Here is a 22,499-nt window from a genome sequence, read left to right on the forward strand (position 1 = left end):
TTGTTACGTCAAGTTCGATTTTTTGATTTTTTTAAAAATATTTTTCTCGACGAATTATTTAAAATAATTTTGAATTTTATTAAATAAAAACACCAGCACGTGTCATTAAATATATATCTGCATATAATTTAAGATTTATTGCTTCTTTCAAGATGTTTATGGATAGAAGAAGCTGATTAAAATTCATGCAAAACACTTAAAATATTTAATGTAAAATTTTTAAAAATTTAATTCTTATTTAATTTAAAAATATGTTTATTTAATTTTGGCAATTTGGTGCGATAAATTATGTAAAAATTTTATTGATATAGAACAAATTTTGCGTTAAAATCTTAATTTCATTTAATTAATTGAATAGTACACGTTTAACGGACTTCCCGTTTATTGCGAACAATTTAAAATACGTCACATTTCATTATACACGGGAAATGTTTTTTACAATACTCGTCATTACGCATCTTGACTCGTTGCATATTTAATAATTTATAAATTTTTCTTCGATTCCGAAACATTCCATGCGATTAAACGTTCACAGAGGAACGTTCCATTTCGTTAATCTCCTTATTAAACTTCGTATCCATTCACTATTAAGTTGCCATATCAATAATAAAGGAAGTGATTCCGGTAAGAGCACGTGATTAGCCCACGTGCCCGTGGTATCCAATAGGAAGAGCGCAGAGGGAATACTCTTCCGGGTGTACCGTTATTCCGATGGTGTAAGTGAACGAGGCCGCTCGTTCGTTGACCCCCGACAGTCACGTGACGTAGTCAGACCTTGATATCCAGCCCAGCAAGTCAAGGTCTCTGTAGAGTGGGAGTAGTGGCCGTGACGGTAAACGTGAATCACGTCACGTTTCCGCCTGCAATTTCACCTGTTACTAAACGTGGATGAAGGAAATTGGTTTTCCGCTTCGAATCGTCAACATTGATGACTTTTCTTTATCGAAATTGTTTATTCAAAACTTCTAAAACGCTTCTAATCGCTTTACCGTTTTTTAAACTCAACTCTGACGTCGAGCGATGACGTCACGGCAATGATTTTAAATTTCATCCAATTACAGAACGATATTAATCAATTTTAAATATTCGTTTCGGTGTTGCCACATCGTTTATTTTCTTAGCACCGATCTAATTCCGAGTAATTGTTAAGCGAAACGCGCCACTCGAAATATTAATTTGTATTAAAAAAATCATAAAAATTTGATTTAAAAAAATTATTGCAGATAATTCTTCCATTATACATAACTATGCACATTAATGTTATCAAACATGGATATTTCCGCAGGACATCCTTCTTTGGATCACGTGAGGTCGTTGACTCCTTACAACTCTTTGATGGATTAATTTGCGCTTGTGTGGATTCGGGATTAAGTAGGATCATTTGCTTTTATATAATCACTTTTCTCGAGATTTAATTAGGTTCCTCGTTTAAATTCGTTTCGGGCATTGCTAAAAAATTAAATATTTATTTATTTTTTAATTAAAATATTTATTGTAGACTCTGTGGTTCAAGGTTGTAAAATTTATTATTTAAAATATTTTCTGTTTTATACAAGAGTAAAATAATTTTATTCTATTTTGTGGTTTGGTTAACATTAACAATGAATGGCGCAATGCTTACTATAATATTTTTTTTTTAAGAAAAACAAAGGCTAAAAATAAGTAACATGAATTAGGTTACATACAAAACATTTTTTTCCCTTCTTAAGTAATTTATTTATACAAAATGTTTTGCTGACGCTAACGTTCTTTAATTTTCATAAAAGTTGCTATTTTGGAAAACTCGGCCATTATCGTTCTCATTATAACGTGATTTTGGCGTGTAACGTTGTACACCCAGTTGCATAATTAAATTATTCTATTGGCAGGTATCTCTAGAGTCAATTCTTAGCTCGAAGGGTTCGTGTACACACTAAATTGTGCAAAAATTACTTTGCAAAGTGTACATTGTTCACCGTTGAATACAAAGAAGTAGACTCGGGAACTGTAAATGCTTATAATAAATTATTTAAACCGAGTTTCTATTGGAAAACAATTACGTCATAGATCTCTCCATTACCACTCCCATAATTTCACTATCTTTCCCACTAAATTTCGGCATGTTACGACCACCTGCAGGTTATTAAAATCTAGACTATATTGTCTTTCAGTCCAGTAACTGTGCAATTGTATGAAGCAATTTATAACCAGTTAGCAGCAATCAATAGTAAACAATCCTCTACATAATTAGATCCATCTAAAATTCGAGGAATCTCGTGTCTTTCGGTATTGATAACTATCCTCCCACGCATATGGAAAAGAGATAGAAAAAAAAAGAAAATCCTCAAAAATGAGGTCGTTCGTGAGAGTTAAAATTTTCTTTTTCTTTTTTTTTTATTACCCACCTGTAAAAGTAGGTCAGGATTTATAACGTTATGTAACACTTTCCAGTTTTACAAATTGTTATGTAGCTGCCGTTTTTTAACAGCGATTCTTGTATCATATGCAGTTAACAAGGAGAACATGCTTCTTAAGATTTCATACGAAATTAGAACACCTGAAAACTAGCTATTCAGGTCATTCTATATGTATACATCTTTTATCTATTGCACATATTCTAAATTAATTTGGTTATACGATATTTATTTAGGAAAATTTTATTGTTTCAATTCGATTTTATACCTTCGAAATTGACCAATTTTTGTGTCAATTCGTCGTATAATGCGCATTTTATAGAACGATGTTTCTTTTAATAAAATAAAATAAAAACTTTTCGATTAATATCACACATTTACGAACATTTTTATAGATAAATTAAGAAAAATTTAACCCCTTTTTAATTAATCAACATCACAACACCCGTCACTCTCTTCTGAAATTCAGCAGCCATTTATAAACCTGTCTGGGTTCTAAAATTAATTCGGTTTAATGGATTTCTTATTTAATTTTAAACAATAATTAATTAATTAATAGCTTTTACTAAAAATAATTTTACAAGAAATTTTCAAAGTTTTGTATAAAATTTCTATTATTTTTTTATATTTTTTATAACAAACTCAGTCGAGCCATCTATCAACTGTTTTGGTAACTAAAGTAGTGTGGTCTTCATATTGATATGTAATACAATATATACAATAGATACAAAGACATAAACTGTATGAATATTATTTGTCTTGATCTATTCTAAAAGTTGTTGGGTATGATTTAAGATGTTTTAACGATTTTAAAACAATATTAATTAAATTTGTTTCGATAACTACAAACTTACATATATCTTGAAAACATCCGTTTCTAGAGAGAAACATTTTCACGCTTACTCGCACTAATTGAAAATCGATCACTAGCCGGTCACGTGACCGGACGCCATTTTATCTGTTCGATAGATCTTTCTGTTCCGAGATCATCAATCACCCGAATTCTCACAACTAATGATCCTTATGTCGCAATCATTAAACGAATGCTTCAAGTTTTTTTTTCTTAATTATGCATTTGTTTAAATGATTGCTTGTTCCAGTTTTATTTTTTAACGTTTTTTTTTTAACGTGTGTAAAATATTTTTTTGATTATCCCATTCTGAAAGGTCTACTAACTATAACAATACTCTTATTAAATTAATTTTTTTTAATGTTTTTGTTTAGACAAATAATATATATTTTTTTAAAATGTCTGTTATTCGCAAAAATTGCGCCTTAATATGTGCGGTAGAGAACGGAAAATATTCTAATAATATTTATTTTTTCTTCAAAATTTAGATTATTTTAAATATGAACATACTTATGCGCGTCATATATTTATCAAGAAATACGAATTTAAATATATAAATATGTTAAATACGATTAAAAACTGGAGTAGATATATTATTAAACTTGGGAAGAATAGAACTAAATTAAGTATTGCATCTAAAAATCGATATTTCGTAGAATTTAATGCGAAACTTCATCCTGTAAAAAATTGATTTGGGCGTTAAAACTTTCAAGTTGTCTGCATATTTTAGTAGATTAATGAATATAATTGAATAATATTATTTAAAAGTATAAAAATTTAAATTAATATTGAATTATTCTGCAATTTTTTTTTGGTAAAAGAAATGACTGTAAAGTTCAGTTAACTTGTTAAAAATGTAACTTAATATCTTCACAAAGAAGGAAATGCAGATAAAGAAATGCATTTTTTCCTGTAGATTCTTATTATTAGCTTTAATGAAAAAATATTTACTTGCAACTTCGTGTTCACGTTTCTACATCATTTTGCGTGTATTGTGTTTCTATTTTTATCTAAATCTTTTATTTTTACTGTGGACATTATTCTTATAATGATAATTCTTTTCTTAACAATTTATACAAATTATATCCTTTAGTCGAAATAAATAAAAATAAGTCATCGTTAGCAAGTTTTAAATGTAAAATTTTTTTTTATATAAATATATTTTAAAATTTATAATTTAATTATTTTAGTTTATATTTATATAGCGGAAGGTCAACTACATCAGGAGAAAATATCCACAAGAAACATAGAAAAATATACAAGATGTCATTGATCTCTTACGGATGTTTTCATACGTTTCTCTTATATAAATTTATTGTGGATGATTTCTTTTATGTAGAGCTATTATGGGAAGCGTTGTAACCTTATAATGTGAATCTTTTATGGATTTACTATAATTTCTTACATGATTTTCTATTTTACTCTTATGCTCTTCTGTTATGCGTATCTTCTTTCACTTGGATTTATGGTTACTTTGTGTTTCTTTATATGAATTTATGGTTTCTTTATGTGGATCTATTGTAGATGATTTATTTTTAAATCGATTGATAATTTTAATTTGTGGTTTTCTGAGGATCTTTTGGCTTTTCTTATATATTTCTGTACTTCTCTACTTTCCATTCGTGTGAAATTCTGAGATCTCTTTAAATAAAAACTATAGACGATTTAGTTTCTTTATAACGGGTTAGAAAGACACTAATTATTCTAGAAAAAGCAGAAAAGATTAATTATTTTTTTCTTTTGCCAAATGATCGTTATATTCAATAAAACAAAATTAGTAATCAAGGAAAGCAACATCGTTAGTCGATTCTTTCAAGTATAACGAAATCAACGATGATCCGGAAGCAATTACAAGCTGTCCATCATTTAATGTCTTGTTTTTGTTAGCTAGTTCCTTAATTTTGTAGAAATCATTTAAGATAGTCGCTCGCATCATCTCTTTACAGAGAAGTCCTTCCAGCCATTCCAAAAATTTTAATCATTCCGCTATAAACTTCTAGTAATTAAAGAGAAAACATGTTTTCGACCTTGTAAATTAACTAAATTCTTAGGAAAACGAATTTAAACTCTCAAAAACTCTATATTAATTCATCCTCGTTAAAAGTACAGATGTGTAAGTACTATACATTTGTTCTTAATGCGCATGCTCGAATTTCATAAAAAGATTCATTTTTAATTATCAGAAAATTTATTTCTTATTCCTTTTTCTGTGTTCTACTCGGCACGTGTTTCGGCGCATAATTTCTATTTGCCAGAATATAGTAAAAAAATAGTCAATGTGTCATACAAAATTCGAATCAACTTCAAAAAAGGTACTTATTAATGAGTCAAAGCGCTCATTTCTTAATGTTAAGCAGATTTGTTTAATTTTTTTCCTTTAAAATTAACTTTTATTCTAGTGAATTAATATTTTATGGCACAAAATAAAGTGTATTATTTTTTTCTTTTGTAAATAATAATACAGTAATTTTGTTCAGATAATCAATTCTAAACAATTCTTTGCGTAACATTTATATAATTTTACATTATTTTCTTTACATTATTTGTACATATATAAATATATCTTTCGTAATAGTTAATGAATATCTAAATTTATTAAATTTAAAATTGTATATAATTTATTTATGCGCATTAAAATTATTGCGACATTTACAAATAATCTTGGTAGAAATAAATGTTATTTTGTTCTTTGTTCTGTGTACTTTCCGCCACATGTTAATGCGCAAATTTATATTTTTAGAATAAATTCTAAAATTATTGTTAAATTCATGTATTTATTAAGGTTTTCACTTAATGATGTAGATCGCGCATCCATATTTATATGGCAGGGTTTAATTAATTTTCAGTAAAAAGTTGCTTTTAGTTCTGCACACTCGTTTCTTTTTGACACAATCTAAGGCGCACAGATTTGTCTTTATATTAATTTTTCAAAAATTGATTTTTAAAAAATTCTAGAAAATTTCGTTTCGTTTGCGTGACGTCAAATCACTTTAGAAACATCCTTTCAGCTTTCTGTAATTTCATTTATTTAATAAGTTGTATATTTTCTAATAATTATAATCAATTCACATGTAATTATCGAGAATATGTCATTAATTAATAATTCATAAATTAACCTGACGCAATGATGAATTATTCAAAATAAGCACGAAATGAACGAGACGTCGTTCTTACGTCACGGATTATTCGAGAAGAAAAAGTTCGTCTGTTTCAAACTGCTTATAATGACGTAATTCAAAATTTGAAAAAAATAATAATAATTTTTTTTTGTTTTTAAATAAATTGCAAGAAATGTGATTAAATTAGAAAATGGAATTACTTTCTAGGAAATATTCTTTCATGCAAAACGAAAGAAACATTCATCTCTCATCTGATTTGTAGGAAATTGGGCTAAGGTTATCTAAACGGCATATCAAATGCAATTATTTATCATCTTATAAGGCAATCTGTTGTGTGGCCTGATTTATTGAAATTAACGTGAAAAAAATCCAATTTTATAATTTGTGATATTAGTTTTTGATCCGAAGAAAAGATTTTCATAATAATCACGTGATGTCTTCAAAGCTGTTCACGGTAATCAGTTGACATCTCATTATTTCATTCATATTTTTTGTTAATTATTGTAAATTCTTATATTATATTTAATTATGAATATTAAAATATACCGCACAGTTTGTAAATTTTTAAAATAGTTTAAAATATTTATCTGTATATTAACCAATAAGAGCAGCGTAAAATTCAAATTTTTAAATACTCGCTTGTAATTGGTTATTGCATTTTTTAAATTTTCAAAATGTTATTTTACTTGTTTTCTTTGCTGATTGTTTCGAATTCTTTAAAACAAGCATGAGTTGTATTTAAAATTAAAGAAAACTAATCTATAATCCAGTTCTCAGGTCATTTATTAATAGAAACGTCTGTTTTGTTGTTTGTCATGTGATCCGTTTAGGGGATTATAACGTATAGAAGGTTATAAAATTGTTTTTTATAAAAAGTAAAAATACTAGAATGATGTAGATGCCGAAATTTGCAACAATTTCCATCAACAAAAACTGGTTAGTGAGCTAGAGGTCATTTCCCTGACTTCTCTATTTAAATAAAGCTTGTGAAATGTTTACCTTTAGTTATAAAGAGAGAGGGGGAAAAACTTGCTAATGAAACAAGTGGATCGAAGACGGAAGAGGCGATCATGTTTATAGTTTTCGAATCACCTTCATGTATTGTGGCGTGACGAATAACGGCTCTCTTCTCACGTGACCGAACCACATTCGTGTCTCGCGTGACACTTAGAAACAGTTATTTCCGATTGTTCGTCTTGTTTGAGAAGAGGTCAAGTCCATTGATGACTCGATAATGTAAGAAAATAAGACAAGAACGCATAAAAATCATACATGATTAAATTCAAGCTGCAATAATTTAAAAAATGGGCGTCACGTGACCCCCGGCGGGAGTCACGTGACGCCCATTTTTTAAATATTATATGCATTTAAAATAAAGGAAGATCAATTTATTCTGGTTGCAAAGTGTTTCCCGTCTTTTATAACGAAATTACGTCATATCACGAGATATTTTTACCGTAAAAAAAATTCCTGAGAAAAATTTTCACCCTGGTTTTTTTATAATTCGCCTCTCAAAGAACAAAGGAAAACGTTAGTTGATTAAGCTTTTAAAATTACCATTTTTTTCAATTATAACGCGTTAAAACGAAACTCGTTAAAACGGGGTATTGCATCAACACGTATCAACCGGAAGTTAAGGAGTTTAAGAGCCTCGCCCGGTTCCAAAATGGCATTTTTTAAGAAAATTGCCTATCTCATTCTATTCTAGAAGAATGGGATCCTTAGAGAAGTGACAAAATAATTTTGACTTTTAATTAACCTTCAAAAAGCCACCCTATTCTTCTTCAATGACGAGTGTTTTAAATAGTTCAAGCATTAGCTAAATAGTCAAAGACGAGGGAGGAATAAAGGGTGAGTAAGGAAGAAGAGGCTCCATTGGGTAAGACTATAGCCATGGAGGTCAATGACCCTCTCAAAAGATTCCAGACCGGTCTGTTATATCTCTCATCATTGGAAAGCGAAGAGTCGGGCGACCTTAGCCTTTGACCTGATTTTCTTGTTTCTCTTGGCTTATCTCTAACAGATCGAGTGGAATTCATAATTAATATAAGATACATATTAGCATGTTAATGGGATTAGAGGGGTGGTCCGATAATTACTTTACACCTATCTCGTGACGGATGGTATTTTACTATCGTAATTGATAGAAACCATTGTGTTTTTTTGTTATTTATTCTAAGAAATAATTAGATGACTATTTATTTGATTATTTAGGAAATTTCTTAAGCGTATATTTTTAATTTTTATGGTTTATATCCCGCTGTTCGTTCTATAAAGATTAACCACATCCGCATTCAAAATATTCATTAATGACGCGATATAGTATTCTTGGAATTTTGCTCACCGTTTCCTGTATACGTTCTGTGTTATTGAACTTTAAATAAAGTTGTACGTATTATTTTATACGTAAAATTATCATGATCATCAGAAGAGAAACGTGGCCATTACCAAGAGATGCCCAAATTCCAGTTAAATTAAACAATGCTTTTAAGAATTATTACGGTAAAAATTGTTATTACAAATGCAAAAAGAAAGCCTCTTAATACTTACTTAAAACGTGGCCTAAAATTATTTAAATAAACAAAATATTGAGCAACTCTTCTACAAAGCATCCTTCCAGATGCAAGATATAAAAAAAAACCTGAAATGTTGAAAAATAAATGATTTAATCTTCGATCGAAAGACATTAAAATTTCATTTTCTTATACATTTCTTTAAAAATGATGTAGTTTTTTAAAATGGTGATCATGCTTATTGCGAGAGGGAAAAGAAGACATTTGCAAGATTGCACGTTCTCAGCATTATTTAGAAATATTTTACTTTTGGGGCAACTCACCTTAGTGGACATCACTCGGGGACTTGTATAAAATCATTTTAAAATTGATACCGAAGATTACGCGACGTGATATTGATGAAATATTAACTCTTATCTGCATGATGTCAACAAGTTTAATATCTTTCCTCTGGATAATTCGATTTTCGTTGGCGTTAAAGCACTTTGCTTTAAAACAGTAAATCGTGCCAACTTTTATATAAAATACGATCTTCTCGGCCATATTCTTAAACAAAATTGGCTAAATTTTAAATCATGAATGCCTTCTAAACATATTTAATAATGTATGAAAACAACTTATTGGATTAATGTCAATTTCTTCTGTTTGAAGGAGGATAAAGTCAGAAATAATAAACGACGAGGATGAAGTCTGGTTCATGAAAACGTTCCTTTGCTTTATTTTCGTTCATGTCTAGGAAATTACAAAAAATTGTCGGTGGTAGCGACTATAGAATTTGTGGAAATGGGCTCTTAAAAGAGGAATATTAAAAAAATTATAGGAAAAAAAACCTAGTTTCTATTTTAGAGCATATTTGTTTACGTAGAAACATAAATCCTTTAAATTCCCGCAAAATAGTCTTTTCGGATAAATTTGGTAACAATAAAACCGTTGAAAAAATAAACTAAGTAAATATGTTTTTAAATAAAAATCTTGAAAAAAATCACAATTTATTGGTTGCATTTAATCTTTTTTGTATAAAATTCACGAAAGAAAAAATCAAATTGGATATAAAATTCAATTTCTTATTTTAAATTAATTAATTAGTTACTTTTTTCCTGCAATTTAAAAATACTAGTCGATTATTGGTTGATCAGTATTTGAATTATCCAATAATCTGTTTTTCTTATTTTCTATTGATTATTGGCTAATTTTATTTGAATTGTCCAATAGGATGCGTTTAAAGAAAGAAAATTTCTTTCTTTCTGTTGATTGGAAGATTCGAATATTTTTAAAATTGAAATAAACGGATTAACGGACTAAGTCTTCGAAATAACACATTTTATCGATTATATTTAACCTTTTGTGTATATATTTATAAAATGTAATTTGTATAAAATGAAATAAAAATAAAATAAAATTAATTAAGAAATTAAACCAATAATAATACTTAATAATTTAAATTTCTTTATTTAAGCACTTCCTAATTAATTACTTTATCGATTTTTATAAAATTTAATAACACCAATTCGTTATTGGTTAGTCATTATTTAAATTATCCAATAATCTGTTTTTGTTGTTCTAAAAAATAAAATAAGTTTGATTATTAGTTGATTTCAATTTGAATTGTCCAATGGAATGCGCTTAATTTTAAATTTTCTGTTTTAATCTTCTGTTGATCGAGAATTTAAATATTTAAATCGGAATTTTTGTAATCAGTTTTATTATTCAAATTCAAATGAATGAATAAAGCATTACAATAAGATAAAATTGTAAATTAAAATTAAATTAAATTACAAAATTATTAATAAAATGTATACCTCTTTTAAGTAATTACTACTTAATTAAATAATTATTCTAAAACTTAAAACCTTAATTGATTATTGTTTAATCGCTATTTGAATTACCCAATAATCTAGTTTGAAAAATGAAATAAGAATGATTATTGGCTAACTGTTATTTGAATTATCCAATAGAATCCGTCAATATTTATTGTTCGTTTTAATCTTCATTCGATTGGACGATTTGAATATTCGATTCGTGATTTTTGTTGTCGGTTTCATTTTTAAAATTCAAATAGACCAATTACCTTCGCGATCGTCAAAACGTAGTTTTTATTGGTCAAATTTGATTTTATTATTTAAAAATTTGGTTAAAAAATAATTAAATCTTATAAAGTATAATTCTCTTAACTTTTTATACTAGCGCAAAATTATGTTATAATTAAAAATAGCGAAATAACGCTCGATAAGTGTTTACGTAACGACATTTACTTTAATTAATTATGAAAATTAATTAAAATAAAGTATTAATCCCAAAACTGTTATTAATAAAAGGTTTAAGTATAATAACGAATTCAATGCTCCTGTCAAATAAAATTATCATCTTGTCAAAAAGCAATCACATCAGAAAAAAAATATATATAAAGCGTGTCTGTTAGCTAAGAAATTTTTAAAATCATTTTCCACGTGATCAAGTAGGCCCGGGAGGTATCATATGTAAACTTTATGACTCCGATAAGACACTCGGATGGTTTACATCACGAGAAAGTTAAAAGAAAAGGGGGAGAAATGTGTGCGAAGTCAATTGTTAGCTAAAAATCGTGGAGTCGAGGAAGGTGATCGATCGAAAATCACGTGACCTTCAGTTTAACTAAACAAGAGTTGTAATTAAAGTTCTGTCGAACATAAACAGATTAACTATTACTCAGCTAATGAACACGATCCCGAGAGAGAATGTTTATCAAGCTGGAGACTTATTGCAATAAACTGAATAAAGGAACAGAACACATCTAATGAGTACTGCAGAGACTGAGAGACATATTAGTATATAAACACGATAATAGCTACTTTGAAGCATTAGCATAATTATAAAATTAGACACGCTTGTAAAATATATCTTTAAACAAAAAGATATTTATAGCTATATATTGATTTCTTTTTTCAATTTTATTTTTTCTAGATCAAAATTTTGCTCCAGCCGATTCTAACAGTACAACTCCAACTAAATCGTTTGTTCCATGTAAAGTTTGCGGGGATAAAGCTTCCGGTTATCATTATGGTGTGACTTCTTGTGAGGGCTGCAAGGTGAGTAAAAAATTCATCCAGAAATTGTCCGCTGTAAAACATTAATTCGGTACGTGATTGTAGCAGATAATGGGAAAAATTCTCAGTTTTGTAGTTGTATCATTTCTTAACATTGCTATTCAGTGGTGCGGAAAAAAGAACGATCACGATAAGATCGGTCAATAATAATGGGGGAGTAGTGTAAGCAATTAACCTTTATTATATAATTAATGTTTACATATCTATATAAACAGAAGAATCGCGAGGAAGCAAGCTTTCTGCTTCTGTGCCGCTACTTGTTATGCTACTATACAAACAATGATAAAAGTTTAATAATTAATTATCGAAATTTATTTTGTAAGCACACTTTCTCTGCTACTTTTGCTAATTGTGAGAGTAGGCCACGGCTTTTTTCTCTTACGTCCGCTCCGAAGGAGATATAGGTCGACATAAAAGCAAACATAACAAAAAAATCAAATACAGTATTATTATAACGCACTGTACTTTTCAGGATGGACATTGCTACAAATGATTGCTCCATTTTATTTTCGGCTCGAATATACGCGAATTATTGTAGGATATTTTACATGTTCTTGGAATATTTTCATTATTTTAAACTGATTTTTTAATTCCATTACTTTTTTGCAATGATATGGAATTGAAATGACGTTTGCGACTACTAAATCGAGTGTCGCCATCTGGTTTCCAGAATTCGTATCTGAGAAAACACTTGATAAATCGATACGTTGAAGTATTTTTTGATTTACGAAATTGTTGTTTTTGAGTTAATATCCCTTTAAATTATAAAATTATAAGATGTTGGAAAAGCAATCTTTTTTTCCATTAATGAAGTAAAAGCTTCATTGATACAAACAATGGATCATTTCTTTATATCTGTCTAAACAAGACAGCATCTGTTATAAATGGAGGAAATGAGGTTATTCTCCCAAACCCAGTTATCATTCAGATCAAAGAGACGTTGTTTTTACACAATAACTAGTTCTGAATCCCGACCGTTCTCATTTTATAACATTGAATCCATATTATCCATTGTTTGACTTATATTATGACATTTCTATAAAATTTTCCTTACAAATGACTAAACTTATGTAAAAACCTATTGAGATTTTACAACGTAATATAAATTTCCGTAAAGTTTACGTTATTTTAAGTATCAAGGATTATTATCCGAGTATTAAATTTATTAACACCCGAAGCAGCTTCGTTCAAGAATCGATAAATGGACGGTCCGGATGCGTGCTGCCATCTGTCGGTGGCCGTCGGAGTTTATGTGTTTTATGAGTATTATTATAATTATTACAAAATTAACATGATATTAAATCAATTTTAAGAAAATCGCGTGTTGCAATGTATCAAAATACTTCTGGATATTTAATAAAATAAATGTCGAAATGAGGCCAATCGAAAAAAATTTCGCTTATTTTCTTCCATTAAAATAGATGGCATATTTAGCAATGACTGGCCTCTTTCTCTTCTTGTATATAACTTTAAATTTAGCCAAATGATGGCAATGTTTGCATTGTTTTGCAACATTTTTCGAAAATGTTAGAGAAATCCTTCTATTTTCAAAATATTGGTATTTTTAGATATGTAAAGCATTATCATTTGGAAAATGGTCGTAAACGGATATATACAATAACTAAATCGTCATCAAACATCAAATAAAACACGTTAAACACACAAAAATCCAATTTTTAATCATAAAAAATAGTTTTTTCAATTTCGCCCCCGTAATTGGTTTAATTTAAAAATGTTTAAAAAATCGACCAATCAATCGACACCTATTAAAACATTCGAATAGTTACGATGTTCTTCATTGGTTAGATTCTTAAAATAATCTAAATAAATTGACAAATGGCTCTCTCTCTCTCTCTCTCTCTCTCTCTCTCTCTCTTTACTTTAATCTAATCAATGTTTTTGAATGTGAAATATGTCAACGAATTCTATTGGTTAGATGGGATTTTAAAATTTAACCAATTACGAATAAAGAATGGAATTTTTGTAAAAGTTTTCCATTTAATCGAATTCTTAAAATATTCAAATGAAGAAACATTATAAAATGAGAATTAAATGGTTCAGAAAAACGTAATTCTTTTAAGAAAAAAAAAGAAAAGAGAAATTAAACGATATCGATCAGCCATCTTGCACTTGACATTATGCCATACAAAATTATATAGGATAGTAAAAGTGTGTGCTTAAATTTAATCGGTAGATAAATAAATTAATTAATTTAATGCGTAGAATCCTAAAGGAGAGAGAAAGAAAAAGATATTTTCGCAATATTAAACTTTTCTGGAGGCAGAACTCGATAAGTTGTGATAAAATATTGCAACTTCACCGCCAAGACGTTTCACTTTGATGGAATTTCATCCAGCTGACAGATATATTGCCATTTGATTTCATAAAAATGGAATAAAAAGTGATGACTATACAATTTTTAGTATACGAGAAAGGAAAAAAACTGCTACACAGATCGTGTTTCTCCATCCAGACTGCAAGAAAAAAATAATTAGGATAGTTTTTTGTCCTTTCAACAGCTTACATTACTCTAAATGAATCTAATTAAATAATTTCAAAGAATTTATTGTTGTATGAACTTTCAAAAAGTTGAACAAACTGATATTAATGCCCTTTTCCTGTTTGAATTTTGAAAATTGCGTAAGACTTGCTATTGGTTGATTTTATTTCAAAATCATCCAATCGATGAATGGAATTTTTTTTAAATGTTTTCGTTGTATTATTGGTTAATTTAAATATTTAAATATAGATATAAATTTTAAGTTGAATTTTATTAAAAGTATTATTCATAAATGTGAGAAGAAACTGATTTAACATTCGTTTCAATAATATTAATAGCAAAATAGTATCGAACAGTCAAATAACGAAAGAATATAATGTTATAAACCTCCTTAAAAGCAAATTTTATGTAGTAGAAGTAACATATAACTATTTTATTGTGGCTATTATTCTATTTTCTCTTTTGGGTCGATCTTATGGCGATCGATATATTTCTCGCTATTTTTTTTTTATTATGTTATTTCTATTATCGACACCAGATGGTGCCATGGATTCATAACAGTAAATATTTTCATCTAACTGGAAATGAAATAAAATATTTTAACTTAATTTTTTATTTATTTTATAAATTAAGTTAATTTTATTTTATATAAAAATTTTACTAAAATAATAAATATACACGTATAATTTTAAAGACGTTATTACAGTATTTCTTACTAGGAGTGTTAGCAGTGTGCTGCCATCTAGCGACATTTTGAAAATAATTTAAAATTTGATTNTACATCGTGACATTCGCGTGGACATTTGCAGTGGTTGCACACCTTCCTGAAGGGCAAACACAAGTAGAAATTTTAATTAATAAATAATCAATAGGGAGATTAAGCAGCAAGTAACGCTTTTTTACCGTTTAACAGCCATTTGGGGTGGATATACTGTACTTTATCTTTCTACAACTAACGACGTCATTAACAACCATCCGGGTTTTATCAATGTGGGGCTGTTTATTCTTTACTGAATTTAGATACTAAAGAGGGGGGAGAAGCTTCTCTAAGGCTCGGTTCACACCGCAACTGACGCGTGGGTAATTTACGATCATATTTTTCACCTTCGAATTTCCCCAATTACTGTCGTTTATTGTCAAAAAGACGAAGCAAAATAATAATAAATTTTACTCATAAGATTTTCTACATATAAGATTTTTATTACTAAAAAATACTAATAATAATAAAAAAGTAAACTCGTAGCTATAAGGCTTTTAGTTCCGAAACCACCCGCTAAGTGTCGCTCGGTGGTTCCGCCAGATCCTGTCAATTAGCTTTTACCTCCGAGCGCCCCGCCAAGAGGAGAAGCGCTCTTCTGCTGCTGATGTCTGACCTTGACCTTTTATGACCTTTCGGGTCACTACGTAGAACGAATATAGGTCAATCAACGTTGATGGCCGTTGCGTGCGACAGCGCTGACGTTATAACGTGCCACGTCCCATAGAGCGGAAATGACTAGCGACTGCAGAATGTTAACCGAAATGACAATTTCCGCACGGACCGATGAGTATGGATGTCGTCCGAAATGAAGATGGCGAATAATAACTCGTGACCTTCAGAATCCATCTCATTAGCACCTGATTATCTTCCTGCTGCTCCACCCTTTTAGATAAAGGCTTGGTCATTAAGAACATCGCTTCCGTTTCAATAAAGGCTGGCAGCTCTTCGGAGGTCCTAAATTTTCTAAACGCCATCTACGGGGCAAAACGGAAACCAACGGAAGGGGATTGCGCGCAGTCTTCAGGAAGCGACCTCGTTTTCCGGAATGACACATAAGAGAGAGTTTGAAAGGAGGATGTTTGTGTTTAGCCCCTTAAACATATTAACTTTTTTAACATTTGGATGGGCACGGGTTCACACCCTGCCATATTTCTTTGCAGAGTCAACCAGCCAGAACGTTTTTCCCTTTCTGAGTGTAAGTTGCCCGAAATCTCGTGCAATGCGTGGGGACCCATAAGACAACTGACTTATAAAAAGGTACTTACGGGTTGGATTTACGTATTCGCCCGCTTGTTGACTTGACGGCCATGTTAATGATACGACGCACCCACCTGGACAACTAGATGGAGATGCTGGCAGGCGAATCAACTACTTAAAATAAACATTCGGCATGCCACAGAGTGCCATGACATGGGTACGTCGTTTCTTCAACGGCGCCCTATTAACTTGTCACCTGGCGGCAGAACAACTAGACGCTTTTTTCGCACCAACAAAAGTTGTGACGTCAGTACGCCTAACCAATCAGCGAATGTGTTGATGTGTGAAAGTTCAAACGCTTCGTACGCCATACTTTTTGCTATTTTCTGCTGCGTTTTAAGATTTTTATGATTCGAAATATTATTCTTACCTCCATAAATGAGGGCTAAAACCCGGACATTTCTCTTTGCAATTTCCGCATGGTTGTCCCTCTTCCACTTCTTGCACCAAAACCCCCTGAAAGTAAAGAGAGCAACACGCGTCAACCTTCTCACTCTTAAAATTACGTAAATTGTAAATCCATGCCTCTTCTATAACACTTTAAAAAGGCTTTAATCCCTAATTCCGTGTAGTTAAAAACTAAAAACACGTGCTTTTAAAATATAAAAATCATATTTTCGGAGGTAAATTAACTTAAAAAAACAATTTCTAAACTTAATTTATTATCTAGAAACAAAATGAAAGTTAAAATTCATTAAGCTTTATTAGCTTTCTATTTTTAATACTACCAACCAGGATTTTAATGAATATCGATTTTGCCAAGTAGCTTCTTACTTCAGGCAAACTTTATGCACTTATAAATGTAAGGAATTAGCATGAAAGGTAAAGATAATATATAGACTTTCACATAAATTGCGCTTTTGGTACCAGTAGTAACTAAACTTCTGCTTTACTAGTAAACTAGAAAACTCAGTTTTACTAAATAACAGAAGGATAACTACCGTTATTACTGTATACTAAGTAAACTATACTCAGTAACTACTGTACTAAACCTTAAGGGAGTAATTGCTATAAATGATAATTACTCGACAACAACTTAGGTACAGTTTGCTCATGGAGATTGGTATTGCACTCCTATTATTCCCTGCACAATCACAATATTTTACTGAACAACATAATTAGCATGTCAACTTCCTCGAATTGTGACTTCCAAAACAACCAATTAGCTGCCAGAAATATTCAAATTTCAAAAATAACACAGTCATAACGTTAGTTAAATTTTAAATATAAGCAATGATGTGTCAGGAAATTTAATTTAAAATTTAAAAAATTGCTAGCAAGCAAAACAACAATATAACGCAGTTAAATAGTTTTTAAAGTAGCATATAATTAGTCAATTAAATTAATTAATTATGCTACGTAAATTATAAAAAAAAAATTCAATTATAAAATACGCATAAAAATTCAAATTTAAATTAACCAATGACGTCGACGAAAATTTGAAAAAAAAAAACGGTTTTTAAAATTAAAAATCCATTTAATTTATTGAGAAAGTTTTCAAACGTATTTTTAACATTTAAACACTAATTCTGGATCAATTTACCGACAAATTTCTCAACAGAATGTTTTTATTTTTTAAATTTAATGCAAATTAGCGGGACAATATGTTTTATGAAAAAAAAAAAGGAGGACAGATAAAGCTAATTTGAATAAATTTCAAAATAATCAAGAACAAAAGAAAAAGAATTAAGGTTAATTCCGTTTTCCCCCTTCTAATTGAGATTACATTTAATTAATATATATTTTTTTTATTCGAAGTTTTGACATGGATCCATGGAAATCTATTTTAACGCTGACACTTGATGAATAACTAATTGAATTATTGCTTGTCCTAATGAAGATGTAAACATATTCATTTATTCCTCAGTTGCTGTTTAATGAATGACACGTTTGATTTTTTTCTGAATAAGCAATTATCGAGTTAAAGCTGCACGCATTCGCTGTCACTCAACGACGATTTTAACTATGCTAAACTGACTGACAGTTTATTAATTAAACGTAATTTAAAGTTTTTTTCGGAATTTTTTAAATTAATAATTACGATTTACACCCCTTTTTTTTTATCAAGTAATCTTCGGTTTTAATCTTTAAAATCGTTTAAAACTTCTATATCGACCTCCATTGGTCAATTTGAAATTCAAATGAACGAATCCAGTTCGAGAGAAATCGATTAATTGATTTGAAGCGCTCTAATTGGGTTATCTTCAGTTTAAAATTTTAAAACCGTTTAAACTTTCTGTATTCGAACTTCATTGGCCAATTTAAATTTAAACGAACCAATCTAATTCGAAAAAAAAATGTATTTAAGATTAAATTTATTAATTTGATTAATTTTTAAAACACGTGTTTTAAAATTCGATTTAAAATCATTTTTAAAGTAGTTTAAAATAAAATGTTTTTTTTTAAATTAATCTAGCATTAAATATTGAATTGTAAGTGAGAATTTATATTTATAAAGTCGATTTACACGCAAAATTTTTTTAAAAATGTTATCCTCAATATAAAACAGGTTAAACGATGATAAATGATTTAGAAATATTTTATTTTTCAATTTTTTTAAGACAAATACAATTTCCTAATATAGAAAACACCATTTAGCAATGTGTAAATTTTGAAATTTTCTTGTTTTAGATAAAATATAGTTTTATATTTTTATTTTTTTACATAAAATTGGAACGAAGTGGCACTGTACTTTTAATGCTTAAAATACAGCCAAACCTCTAAACGACGGCCAACGACGAAAACATAAAAATGGCCGTTGTTTGGAGGTTATTTTGTTTTCATTCCAAAAAAGGAACGTCCCCGAAAAAATGGCCGCCATTTAGAATTTTAGTTATTGGGGATTTTTTAAAAAACTGCATCAAATTCCTTTATTTTGTTCAAATTTAAAGCATTTTACTTGCATTTAATACGATTTTATCCATCCAAATTGTTGATTTTTACTAAAATTTTCACTTTATTCGGGTTCTACACGTGACTGACTATTTGTTGTTATTCTGTATTTAAATCTATATTTTCCACAATAAATCTTGTACTGTATTAGTTTATGTTTAATGTATCAAAGTATACGAAACTAAACTAAAGTTTTTTGACTTTTTAAAATATACAAAATAAATCGTATTTATTTAAAAATTTTATAGTAAAATTCTGTCGGGAGTTATATTTTTTTAATCAATAATTAATTATATATATATATTTAAAAGTACAGCAAAAATATCATGCATATATACAGATTTAATGATACATTTATCGATGTTTATATCCGTCGCGAACCATCCCCAGGTGCTCATTTGAAGAGGGTTAAGTAGATTCAAATTCGTGTTAAAATTGATTTGAATTCATTTATTATACCTTCTGTCGTAGCTATAAGTTTTCTAATTAAAAATTGGGCCGGCCCTAGCGGGATTAACCATTATAAATGAATGATATTCGGCCAAATTATTTATGAAAAATCTCATAGGTCTAGATAGGAACACGATACTGCTTCATTTAATACGAGGATCAATCCAAGTACTTATTTCTAACGTAATACGGGGCCGATGTAAGGATGTATAGCGCCCTCCTATAGAACAGAATTTAGCATCCTTCCGCAGTATGAATTTAATGTCGTATAGTGTTATATGACATAAGTAAAAATAAACTTAGCATCCGCAGCGTGTTTATGAGCGCTTGCATGATCATTTTTAGTATTTTCATAAATTTTTTGTAATTTTACTTTCTTCGGGTCCCTCGTTAGTCGGCGCACTCTGCCTATTACGTTGGTCCTAACGTGATTTACAAGTGGACTAAACAAACTAATGCTTAGAACCTCACACTACGAAGTTATAATTTAGGGCCTTTTAAATTTATTATTGTTTGATAAAGAGCCTCTTATATAAGCCTGGAGCCCCGAAGTGGACTGGATAAATCTAAATTTATAAAGCTTTCTGGGGTCAGGTTTTACGAGTTCCACGTAAAGTACGAAAGAGTCCCTCGTGGTTTCCCAATAGTTTTTCCTACAGAACTAAACTAAATGTACAGTACAGTAGATTTTTTCCACGAGAATATCGTGTCGAGCATTTTTATTATTCACTTTGAAGAATCTACATTTGTTTACGTAACTTTTACGCAGTTAAATAGGATATCCTGTTATTCCCTTCAATATAAAGCTCTCCTATTCTGATTATCTCCTATAATCTGTATAAACGGAAATTCTGCATAGATACAGTCTGTATCCTACAGATAAACACATTAATTTCGGTATCGCTAGATCGGTGGCAACTGGAAATATTGTCGCGTAACCGGCAGGAGGGCCGTGTCCTTTCGAACCGAAACTGATCCCATGAGTAAGATCGCTTGTCAGAGAGATAAGAGAGTTAAAAAGGGGCATAGGTATGTACTAGAATATATGATATTTAAATTATATAATGTAACTTGTAATCATCTAGTTTTATGCAAACTATGAGGAGCAATATTGTTTTAAGCAGGAGGACCGGCTCTATTCTAACTAAATCGCTTGTAAGAAAGGTAAAGGAGCTAAAAGGAGGCGCGGACATGCAATAGAACGGCTGACAAATCTTTAAATAATAAAGAGAACAAAGTAATTACGTTGCTCGTAATCACCTAGATTATGCAAATTGAGCGCATCTACAGAGTTTAGGGAAGTTGAGGCTTTGAGGAAATAATTTATTATGAAAAAATAAGTTTTACAATATCGATTTAACCGATTATAAATTGTTATATAGGTTCAGTATATTTTTATGCCTACCTGTATACTATAACTGTATATGTTATATGTGAATGACCCGATAGGAATTATAAAACAATAAATATAAATAGACTGGACAAGGAGGTTTTATCTGGTGTAATTTGTAAAATTATGCGTTATGCCAATAAGGTTCAAAACCTGGATGACTTTGTAGAATGAGTTCAGTGTATGGATTTATTTTAAGTTAATTATTTTCACTCCAAAACTATTATGGTTACAAGAACAATCGATAGGGGGTGCATTTTATTTTTAGCATTTCCTATTTGTGAAATATAAAGTGTTTTCTAATATGGAATTCCGCCATATTAGTGACTAACTTGTTAACGCTGCATAAACCAGCTGCGAGCAGTAAATAGGTTATAACAGATCTTTTGTTTATGGACCATATGTGCCTACTCATAATTGCTCTAGACATCTCGCTCACAATTAATCCTCTCCGTATTTGTTTTTGTAATAACCTACTGGCCCAAATTATGGCCCGAGTTATTAGCTAAGTAAATCACTTTGCCCGTTCTTTCTCACATATTTGCTGGATAAACAAATTGCTTATTGTTTTGTCAACAAACAACTTCGCTTCCGCTTAATTGCTGCACTGCACAACCTTTAGTCGATTCTGTGGAAATAGTAGAGGAGGTCATCGATCGTTCGGATCATTTTTAGCATGTTTGTTCCCATATTTTTCTGTTCAAAAGCCTTAATTTGCGCCATTTTATAAGGAAATTTGTCATTTGTTATCTCGTGTTAATGGGAAATGTTATTGTTTCCTCCCTAGTTTTTGTGGAAAATATTCTTTTTGTGTGCGTCTAAATTTAAATCATGGAAATGGCCAGGGAAGAGAAATTGAATTTGGTAGAAAAAAACAAAATCCGAATCGGATTTGGCACTTAGTAGAAGCCGCCATTTTCACTACACTGATCTTAATAACGGTCATTTGTCTTGTGCTATTTTGTGGCAAACATATCACTTTTTAATCTCAGGTGAGATCTTATAAATGGCGAAAAGCGTGAGACGAGAGCGAAAACGTCAAAATATTCACCCAAAACACGATATTCTTTTGTACTTTACAGGAAACATCCCCCCCTTTATTTCTCGTAGGAGGACGATTATCTGGACCAAATGTATACACTGACGTGTATTTTTATAGGGGGATATTTTCTGCCTAACAACTTTTTCCAACATTTGCACTTTAGGAGGAAAAGTAAAATAGGTCAACAACACACAGGGCCATCTGGTACTAATTTTAAAACGCGTAATGACACTCGACGCTCGAATACACC

At 29.9% G+C, this 22,499-nt stretch overlaps 1 protein-coding gene across 2 annotated transcripts in view; it reads left to right on the forward strand.

Moving 5' to 3' along the window:
* Nucleotides 1-22,499, forward strand: part of LOC111635855 (ecdysone-induced protein 78C-like) — a 114,951-nt gene that overhangs the window by 21,340 nt on the left and 71,112 nt on the right. For both annotated transcript variants that reach the window (XM_023380962.1, XM_023380961.1), the window contains exon 2: nt 11,816-11,940. In XM_023380962.1, the coding sequence (XP_023236730.1) occupies nt 11,816-11,940 (125 nt within the window). The remainder of the gene's footprint in view (nt 1-11,815; nt 11,941-22,499) is intronic.

The sequence above is a fragment of the Centruroides sculpturatus genome, unplaced genomic scaffold (assembly GCF_000671375.1).
Source record: "Centruroides sculpturatus isolate CEXI.00-Female unplaced genomic scaffold, Cexi_2.0 scaffold1022, whole genome shotgun sequence".
NCBI classification, from domain to species: Eukaryota; Metazoa; Arthropoda; class Arachnida; order Scorpiones; family Buthidae; genus Centruroides; species Centruroides sculpturatus.